The sequence below is a fragment of the Sebastes umbrosus genome, chromosome 16 (assembly GCF_015220745.1).
Source record: "Sebastes umbrosus isolate fSebUmb1 chromosome 16, fSebUmb1.pri, whole genome shotgun sequence".
NCBI classification, from domain to species: Eukaryota; Metazoa; Chordata; class Actinopteri; order Perciformes; family Sebastidae; genus Sebastes; species Sebastes umbrosus.
Window position 1 is genome coordinate 13,723,380 of NC_051284.1, and position 11,085 is coordinate 13,734,464.

General features: G+C 41.1%; 1 protein-coding gene across 1 annotated transcript; it reads right to left on the minus strand.

The window, feature by feature from the left end:
- Positions 1-8,607: 8,607 nt before the first annotated feature.
- Positions 8,608-10,649, minus strand: LOC119504128 (glutathione-specific gamma-glutamylcyclotransferase 1-like). The gene is made up of 3 exons (XM_037796207.1): positions 10,237-10,649; positions 9,940-9,975; positions 8,608-9,427 (listed from the first exon to the last, which is right to left on the minus strand). The coding sequence occupies exons 1-3, from the start codon at positions 10,405-10,407 to the stop codon at positions 8,987-8,989; spliced, it is 648 nt and encodes a 215-aa protein (XP_037652135.1). The 5' UTR covers positions 10,408-10,649; the 3' UTR covers positions 8,608-8,986.
- Positions 10,650-11,085: the final 436 nt, after the last annotated feature.

Consider the following 11,085-nt stretch of genomic DNA (forward strand, 5'->3'; position numbering starts at 1 on the left):
TTATAAATACTTTTAATTAGTTTCAGAGTCTTTGTTGTAGCTGCTCTTCCTTTACTTTGTGGTAGTTTCCATCATATTCTGCCTAAATCTGCATAGCTTGTGACTTTGCGGTGACTCCTAATTTTCTCCGCTGGGCGTAGCGTAGCAAAGACGGTGAAAGGTCAACCTGCACTTGACCCACGTGTGCGCAGTTTGACAGCAAACACAGCGCCGTGATGACAGCCTTCCCTGCTTTCTTTCGCAGCCATTTGATAAGGTCAGATTTTAAAAAAGTGTGTGTCCTGCAGTGGTTTGACGTTTGAAAACTAGAGTCATTGAAAATGTGGGACATTGTCTCAATATGTGGGACGATGTGGGACAACGGATAAAAATGCTGTGCAGTCCCTCGTAAAGTGGGACACCTGGTCACCCTAATTACACACCACACGGGAAAACCTTATATAAGGGATAATGTACAGATGTTCAGAACAGCTAGCAGAACGCCGGGATTGACCAATCAGAATTGCGTATTCAACACAGCCATGTTATAAAGACGCTATAATTATGATGTTTCGGCTTACAAATGCAAATCCACATCAGTCACTCAACGTCTGAGTGTTTGATCCGATGCATTACAGGGAACTGATAACAATATCACCAGGGGTCTCACCCTTTGGCCTTTGAAGCATCTGTGTTTTTTTCTTCTTTTAGTTTCAATTGGCTCCACATCAATCCACACAGCAGCATATGTTCTCGCAGAGCCCGATTAGAATCTATCTAAACAGGAAACTCTGCCGTAATTGGCTGATTAACATGAGAACACGACCTTTTCAAAGGGATAAAACTTTCCAAACAAACACAAGGCATCATTACTTGCCATTACACACTTGGGAAACATTTGACTCAGACTGAAAATAAAAGAAAAAGTGTTTTTGAAAAACTTGTTTGTGGTCAACACAAGAACGCCTTCATGGTTATGTTGATTATAGATATTTAGATTGTTAAATCATTGATTACAAAATTTGCTTTTGTCTAAGAATGTTAAATAAGTGCCTCTTTCCAGAGAAAGGGAGACAGCGTTCAGGCGTTCATGGTACATTTCTTACTCTGAAGAGACTCAAATGAAAAAACAAATGAAGTGAGAACACAGATCTTGTATCAACAACATAAACTGCTCTAATAATCAGTGCTAAAAGACATTTACAAGCAGATAGAGGCTATAACCATAATGTTGCAAATGTGTTGCTTCTAAAAGATGCAAACCGGCACCATTAATTTAGTGTGGTTTCGCAGCAATGATACTCTCACAATGACTCTGCAGCTGCTTGATTGTGTGCTGCAGTGGTCACACTGTAAAAAAGGCATTGATATCCAACCTCTGTGAGTGTGTGGGAAACAGAGCTGCCTTTCCTGTTCTTTGAGAGAAAACACTCCAGAGAAAAATGGCAGGAAATCTCCAGGGCCTTTTGATTCAGAGTACCTGAGAGCTTAGAGTCCTCATAATGTCAGGGTCGTCTAAGGAGGGAAGTGTCAAGCAGTATAGGTAAGAAAGTCCAACAAGTATTCATAATTCACAAGGTCATTTGAAAGTACCTTATTATTACATAGTGCTGTTTTGGTGACACAAATCACTTCTAAGTTGTGCTTGCTGTTCAAAGACAGCTTGCGTCTGCCAACAGGGGGGGCTGGAGCCTCATCACTCATCTGTATTACTTTCACTCAGTGGGCGACCTCCAGGTCTGAGAAGTGAGGCCAATGCAGGAGTGCCTTAAATTTGCATTCTTTCTAATTCTTTCTCTGGTTGTGTGTTTGGTTTGTCTGTTCTGGACTACTGTAGAAACATCGCGGAGCAATGTGGTGGACTCCGTGAAGAGGACACGCTCCCTATGAAGATATGAAGGGCTCATTCTAAGCTAGAGAAAACACAATAATTCTTAGTTTCAGGTGATTATACACTAATTAAAACATAGTTATGAATATTATATTCAGTTTCTTCTAATAAATCCCCTGAAATGTTACACACTGTTCCATTTAGACCACACCTCTCAATAATTCCTCAGAGTTTCTTGACGTCGTGGTTGTTCCCTCACTGTCTACATTTAGCTGCTGCCTACGTCTCTAAGAATTTGTGGTTTGGCCATTTGCGAAAATGTCGTGCAATCATTTTGTTTTTGGCATGTGTTGACATCCAGAGAGAAAGGTAGTGTGTCATTCAATAAGTGCTGCTATGCAAACAAGGTGTTGTTTCAACCAAAACAAGCACCTGTCCCTCCCTGCACAGTGTGTTCTCACTACATAGCCAGGATATTGTGTTCTCACTCTTTCTTTTACTCTCTTTTGGCTTATTGAAAAAATATAAACTGAAAGATTAAAGTAGGTGAGATTGGAGCAAATATGATTAAAAAAAGTTATTTTTATAAAACGGTTGCTATATTGTGACAGTAGTACATGAAACAGGTAACCTGAAAAAAATCATGTGCCTCTGTGTCCTCAGGTGTCCTACTGTGTCCTCAGGTATCCTCCTGTGTCCTCAGGTATCCTCCGGTGTCCTCAGGTGCTCCTAATGGCATCTGCAAGATTTCACATGCCAGAGGAAAACAAGCAGTTAGAGTTGATCTGAGGTCGGCTGTCTATGAGAGCCAGATGTTAATCACTCGCAAACTCCGACCAAACGGTAGAAACTAGTCAGCGCTGATTAAATATGAATCAATATAATGTTACGTTAATGCCTATTTCTCTCCTCAAATGTTTTCAGAATCATCTTGTAGTGCATGCTTTCTAAAGCATGAAAACAGAGCCATGAGGAGGTACAGAAGTCCAGTTATCTCTCAGAACACTTGAATTACATTATGCTGAAAGGTTATTATGGAATTTTTGTCCAATGATGCCAAAAATATACTGCCTACTGCAACATTAAGGAGATGAAGAATTAACAAATAGGATTTCAACATGTTAAAACAGGCTACATCCTCAATGTGAGTGGTTATTTGCCAAATGTCAATGTGGCAATGTTCTGCCTTCACAAAGTTAACACCACAAGAGGTTTATTTGGCTTCACAATGTGAGATAACTACGGTGGTTGCTGCCCTGCAGGCTGCCAAAGTGAAGCAGAACCATACTGAGCGACACAATCTGCACCTGTGATGGATGCTCATGCTGAGCCATCTGCAGAAGTGAAAGAGGTTTGCATTGCTAAACTGAGTTGGACTCAGATGTTTCCTGCAAAGCAGACCAGGAAGCATATGCACACCCTGCTACCTCTCCTCCCCTTCATACTACCATTGTCAGCTCAAATGCTCTATCTCATGCCTCATGTACAGTAAAACTGAAACAAAAACATAATAAACCCCTGAAAAATGGTCCAACTCGGTGGCCCTGCCACAACAATTGTCACACAACCAGGATATTTCATTGATGAAGGCAACACACTGGCTTAGTGAGCGGCCACTAATTTGTCCACTACAGCATCACCGGAAAGTTTACAATAAAAAAATAGTTTGAAATTTTGGGAAATCTGCCTACAATATATGCTTCATTGCTGAGAGCTAGATGTGAAGATCGATACCACTCTCATGTGTGTACGGTAACTATGAAGCTACAGCAGCAGCCGGTTAGCTGGATGAAGTGAACTGACTGGAAAACTGGATTATTTTGTGCTAATTAGCAAATGTTAGCATGCAAACAAAACTAAGATGGCGTGATCAGCGTGTTAGCACTGTCACTATATGAGCATGTTAGCATGCTGATGTGCATTTAGCTCAAGTAGGCCTACAGCCTCACAGAGCAGCTAATGCAGAGTCTTCAACTAAAACAGTGAGGAGGATTCTTAAGACTATGTGGACACTTTACCAAAAAACAAACAAAAAAAAGCATCCAGATCACATGCAACTGTGAGGTGTCATTGTATGCTCCACGGTACGTAGCTATTAATACTTTCCATCAGGGCAACAATGACGCAGTTCAAGTTTATACATCCCACAGCACAACATAGTATGTGTACAATTTCAAAATTGTGGTGTTTCAAGTTAAAACAGATGAAAAATTCACTAACTATGATCTCACAGAGCCATTTCCCCTCAGGGCCTGACACCCCTGGGCCAGGTGCAGGCAGCTGTGGTAGGTTTGAGTATCAAAGAGATTAAGGAAATCAAATTAAGAGCGCCATTCCTCGGGGAGAGAGCAGGCTAATGAAGCAGGAGGCAGCTCTCTGGCTGGAGCTTTAATTTAGTCAAGCCTGGTTCAGTCCCCAGTCCTGCTCCAAACAGATTGGATTAAAAGATCCAGCGGGTGTGAGTCATGTTCTGTTCGGATGAGAAGAAACAGTTTTTACATCAACCACTGGCGATGATGAATGGATTAAAGAATGTGTTTATCGTTGTGCAATGATGGATGAGCCTGAAGTGTGTTCTTTCTATTCTTTGTCACGAAACAAGATGAGCAACAGCTCACGCCCAAGCCGCAAACCAGATACGCCTTTTGATCTAAGCTGTCAGAAAGCTAAAAGGGTAACTTAAAAAGGGTATTTCCCAAACCTATTTTTCCTATTTGTTTTTGTGTCTTAATGACAAATGGGGACAAAAATGTTTGAAATTGGTCCAGTATTGAGCAGAATGCTGAAGACCGCAGCCACTAAACAAGCTATTAAATAGGCATAATCAGTCGCTATAAGCCCCATAGATATCGGTCAATAGGTGCCTACTAAGCCCACTAGTAGGTTTTATCATCTATTCACATAGAAAGAAGGTATAAACGAACAAGACAGCGACCATAGCGACCGTAGTAACTATGACAGGAGCACACACCAAAGTCAGGTGCTGTAGTATAGACAGTGACTGTGTCAAAACACAGGGCTTTCTCCCAGGAGAATGGAGTTTGCATCCCACGTGAAACCAACAATGTGTAGTTGTCTGTGTGTTCTTAGTCATTTTTAACACAAAACACAATGTTTTTCCCTAAACTTTTTTTTTTTTTTTTTGCCTAAACCTAAAAAAGTTGTAGTTTTGTTGCCTAAACCTAAAGAAGTAAAGTTGTAGTTTTGTTGCCTAAACCTAAAAAAGTTGTAGTTTTGTTGTCGAAACCTAAAGAAGTGAAGTTGTAGTTTTGTTGCCTAAACCTAAAGAAGTTGTTGTTTTGTTGCCTAAACCTAAAGAAGCCTCTTTGTTTGTGTTCAAAAGCTGATGTTTCATTCAGTTTTAGTACGTGTTGCTTTTAAGTTTCGCTTGTAGTAGGCGTAGTGGCCCGCCAGGGAAATTCCTCGCTGTCAATGTACGTCCACAAAAAGTGCTTGTTTTTGCCACTGATAGGCTCAGATTGTTATTATAAATGTTGATTTTGTGGCTGCCGGCTACAACGCTCTCCCTCAATACTGGACCAATTTCAAAATAGTTGTCACCACTAGTCACTTAGACATAAAAACATGGGAAAATAGGTTGAGAAATACCAACGTTACCCTTTTAAAATATATAACATATGGCGGACAATTACTTTCTGTTTCTATTTTGTTGATTGATACGAGTGTAGAAAGAAGGCATGTGGTTTACTGCCAAATCATTAGCCATTGTTTGTGCCTTTTTAATGGACGGTCTTCCTCTTGTGGTGAAGTGGCCTCCATGACCGCACAGCACTCATGTCCACTGGCAGGAGCCCAGCGAGGGGTGAGGCGACCCTCAGCGGCCAGCGCTGACCTCCCAATATGAGAGGGCTATAGGGCTCTAAAGCGGATGGACTCCATTAGTGGCCCAATCACTTTCTCTTTAACACACTTCCAGGGTGACCTTCAGCCCTGCACTGACCGAGCCAAGGTCAAGGGTCAGGGTTCAGGCTAGGTGCACATTAGCATGCAGGTGGAGAATCCAAACTGCATCAGTAGGAAGAATGCTTTTTGGGCATGCGTGACCACTATTATGGGTGGTGATAGGCACATCCCTAGGACGTGACCTCAACCTGCGGTATTGTGTGTTCCTCATAATCAGTGTGCGTTTTGTTCAGAGGATAATGGCTGACATCTTTTCCTGGAGAGCAAGTGACCTCGGGAAGGGTATTAATATTGATTAAGGGTTCAAACTGCACAGGGATCACAGTGCATCCATGTATACGTATTGTACATTTTAATTTGATGTTAATAGGATATGCTTTTTTTTCATAGTATATTCTCTACAGATGCACAAAGAGTAGAGTCATGTGAACATGTTTTGCTCTTCTCTTTGTGAGTGAATATCCTCTGCTGGTGACCCCAGGGTATCATATCCCCTCTGCACGTCTCCAAAGAGCCCTAACCGTGTGCTAAGGGGCATTTATTGATTTACTCATCTTTATTGTTATATCTCTAATGAGAGGCGTCAGAGTGAGCTGTAAATCATGATGCTCTAATGCAGCATAATTGAGATTTCATAGCAAATAGATACATAAACACTTATTTCAGACTTCATAAACACATTAAAATAGCCGTTATAGAGCATATATGACTCCATATGACTCCATAACATTGGAGTTTTGACACTGAATATAGTTGCTGTGTCTTTATACCACATTGTTTTGTACTAAGATGTGGGGTTGGAGAGGATGAGCTTTGGTATTGCATATGGAGTGGATAAATAGTCATCAAATTAAAAGAGCGGAACGTCATGCAAACAGTATTATTAAATCAGAGGCGTTTTTTTTATAGCAAATCCATTATGAGATGCATATTTCTACTTGGTGAGTTCCTTTACTGGTGACTCAGAACAACAAAAAAATGAACGGAGAGAACAAACACAATGTCGGTTTGGACCTGGAGGCAAAGAGTACCACAAATCCACTGACTCATCAGATATTTTTGTTGGCCACTCATATGCCACATGTTACCATGTCACATTGTCGGGAACCACAGACAAACATGTGTGTTGTTGTCTGTCTTTCTGTCTGGATGATCTCATAGTTGCATCGAAAACAAAACACTGTGTCTCTGACCGGACAGAGAACCCGTTGTGCTTTGCTCTGAGTAGAAAAATATGTTTATCAGTGGTGATTTAGCAACAGCAGGAGCAATAAACTCCTCTTCCATACATCAGTTTTATCATTGTTTCCTGCAAAAGGACAACTGGACACAGCAGCTTTAGTTACTGTATGGAATGACAGGCCGTAGTGATCTGACTTTCTGTCCCATGTCTTTCTACTGTACATGTTCTGTACATGTGAGATCTTGAACTGTATCTTCCTGCACTCTCTCGCTCTCTCTGACAGCTGAAACCTTTGACCTAGTTTTTCCTGATTTCTAGGAAAGTAGAACGGTGTACCACAGAACTGCAGCTTCAAATGTGGGCTTGTTTATCCATGGGTGAAACTACTTTTTAAAAAAACGTCTGACATGTGGCATGTGCACATGTTATGGCAACGTGATCAAAGTTCGGACAGGGGAAGAAACACAATCTGCTGCACCTCCACCCCCCAGCTCGGCCCCTATGCACTCTGCCTATACTGTCAGAGCATGCAGGCAGTCTTCCATGGTATGTGGTTTCTCCTATAGCTGACTGTGTGCACTCTTATTCCACACCAGCACCCATCGACATTACTCTGGACAAGCTGCGCATGTTTGATTTCTGGATTTCCCTACATCAAATGCAAATATTCCAGATGTTTGCAAATCATATTTGTTGTCTCTGAGAATTTTGTGATTTTAAAGTTAACTTTTATGTTTGAGGAATGCTTGGCTGCACAGCAGGAGTTTTAAAAGATCGACCCACCACTGTGAGTTGCAAAGTTTAGGAGGTTAATCCTGGCATCATGAAAGAAAATGTTATTAAAGCCAGCTGGTTGTGACAGGAAGTGCACAGAACGGCCCACAAAAATTTCCACAGTCAACATTTTTCAAGGTAAATGCATGTATACGATAAAGTGTAATTGCACAAAATATATCTAAAAGACGATGGGTCTGTGCAGTCAACAAGCTTCCAGCATTTCCTCTGAGAGGCCACTGCTGTACATTCCTCGGCCACGTGATGCGGGAGCATGAGGAATGCGATCAGGCATTCGACCGAAAACATAAATATACACCGATCGGCCATAACATTAAGACCACTGACAGGTGAAGTGAATAAAATTGATTATCTAGTTACAATGGCACCTGGCAGTGTGCGGGATATATCAGACAGCAAGCTAAGATTTTTTACTTTGTGTTGGAAGCAGAAAAAATGGGCAAGCGTAAGGATGTGAGTGACTTTGACAAGGGCCAAATTGTGATGGCTAAACGACTTGGTCAGAGCATCTCCAAAACTGCAGCTCTTGTGGGATGTTCCTGGTCTGCAGTGGTCAGCACCTACCAAAAGTGGTCCAAGGAAGGAAAACTGGTGAACCGGCGACAGGGTCAGACCAAAGGCTCATTGATGCACGTGGGGAGCGAAGGCTGGCCCGTGTTGTCTGATCCAATAGAAGAGCTACTGTAGCTCAAATTGCTGAACAAGTTAATGCAGGTTCCGATAGAAAGGTGTCAGATCACACAGCGCATCGCAGTTTGTTGCGTATGGGGTACGTAGCCACAGACCAGTCAGGGTGCCCAAGCTGTCCTAATGTTATGGCTGATCGATGTATAGGAGACTTGTTCAAACTCACATGTGAGTTGAGCATGAGCCAAGGAAACATACATTCACTTCATGAAGTTTTTTGTGTATTTATTACAATACATTAAAAAAATGTACACAGTATACAATCGCTTCTGAGAGCCTTTTACAACAAAGGTGTAAGATATTATGTATTCAAAAAGAGATGCTGTTTTTAAAAGCACCACCTGCATCTGGAGTTTGCATACAGTAAAGCATGTATAACTTACACATTTTCTGTCTCCAGTCAAAAAATGTCAAGTCAGAAGTCAAAAGGTCATATTCTGTGAGGTTATGTCAAGACATAAAAACTGCCACAGAAAATATCTCCACTTTTAAATTTCCCATAAAACCACATCAAGTATTCCTCTTACAAGCACCTTAAACATGTGTCGCAGGACATCATTTCCCATTCACCCAGTATAAAAACATTTTTATGTTGTGGAGTGTAGTCTTTTATGTAGCACCGAGCAGAAGGACTGTTGGTCTAGGGGTTTGACCCCTCCGCAGTCATTGAAAATGTTCAAAAGAGCCGCCTCAATAGAGAAGAGGTGCTCATCTTCCACTTCTGGACAGTAGAGCCTCATGAACTCCGCCAGGCGGACCAGGTATTCAATATTGGGGCCCGAGTTCCCTCTGCAGATGGCGATCTGGGCAGCGATCTCCTTGTCCGAGGCCGGGCCGAGGTAGATGGGGTTGTCAGAGGTAGCAATGTAGACGAGGGCCAACAGAGCGCCCTGGCCCTTCTCCCGGGGGATGAACTCAACCATCTCTGTTATGTAACCGCCCGACACAACCTCTCTCAGGTTCAGGTACTGAAGGGATTCTTCAACCTGGGAGTCTGTCACCTCGTAGGCCACACCCCATGTGCAAGACTGCAGGGAGAGCAAGTGGAGGAGGAATGTTAGTGGTACAACAAAGACAGTATCTACAGGTCATTCATGTCAGGTACAACAGATAGAAGACCTTGATACGTAAGGAGAGTTTGATAAAGGCAAAAAGACCCCCACAAATAATCTAAATAAATAATATATATATATATATGTGTATATAAATAAGTAATATATATAAATAAGTAATATATATATATAAAAACAATAAATAAATAATAAATAAATAAATAAATAAATAATAATTTATTTAGATATGTGGGTAGGGTGGTCTGTTTTGTGGGTGTTTAGACATTGTAAAATTGCACATTTGAAACCTGTCTCTATAACTTCTTTGGAGCGGTTGCTCATGTTCACTAATAGTGATTGGGTTAAAATAATATTTCCCACTTTGATTGTTATTGTTTTGTCATAGAATGGTAATGGTAGGACTATAGAAAGCGGATTCACTACTGCATGCTGCTGTGTACAGTATGAAAATAGACTGGGACACTTACCTCCTGATCCTCCACTAGTGTGGCCACTCTGGCTGGCTGTGGAGAGCAAGAAAACAGACAGTGAAAAAAATTATACATATAATAAACAGAAAAACAATATAAAGTCATGAGAAAATATTTGAACAAACTGGGGAAAAAAACAGTATAATATATTTTTATCTTTTATTGGGATCTCCATTCGCTGTGGCTGAAGCCACTATGGTTGGACCATAGCATATTATGTAAAAATACATAAACATACAAAAACAGAACAAGCAACAACTTCTTTTACCATAAATGTTATTAATAGTAACTCACCTTTTCCTTGTCCCCTCGATAAATATTATCTCCATGCCAGAAACGCCTTTTATAACCTTTAATGAAGCCAACTTTGCTCCTCTTGTACTCAAAATCAGGCTTCCACACCAAGGAGCCATACCCAAATATCCACAGGTTGCTCTTTTCTTTGATGATGTCCTGAGGTATCATTGTGATCGCTCAGCTGTTTTTTAAAAAGAGACTTTTATGTGTCTACTTGCTGTCAACTTCTCTCTGATATTTCCTCTCTATACATTCCAGTGCATGCAGACAGACAATGATATAAAGTGCTGAAAAAGGCAGAATAATCTTCCAAAGATCTTAATGCAGTCTTGTAGAAAGCGTCAAGTCTGTTGCTATGTCATGATCGAAAACACTGTGTGGATAAACTGTATGTAACTCTTCTGTTTATAATGTACCAAACACGTGTATTTGTTGTTCAGAGCACGTCAGAGTATGTCAGATCGAGACGGGCGTCGACCAATTAGATCACTGGAGGGGCGGGGCTTAGCGAACAGATCAACCAATCAGACACACCAGCGTCTACCAGTGAACGTGAGGAAAACACACACCCTTCCAGATACTATTGGCTGCTGCAGTAAAACAACATGTTCCAACTTGAACTTTTAAGGTGTGGTAATAAAAATGTCTTTCAAATACACATGTGATTTTTTCTTTTTTCACATCATTGTTAAAGGCATATAAGCTTGTATTGTTATGACCATTTTCTTCTTCTTTTTTTGTTAAATGTGGAAACACCTCTTGTGCCCTTGAGTGTCAAACAGTCAGTGATAGTCCAGCAGGTAATCACATCACCTATAAATAGCTGGGACTGTTATATCAGTGCTC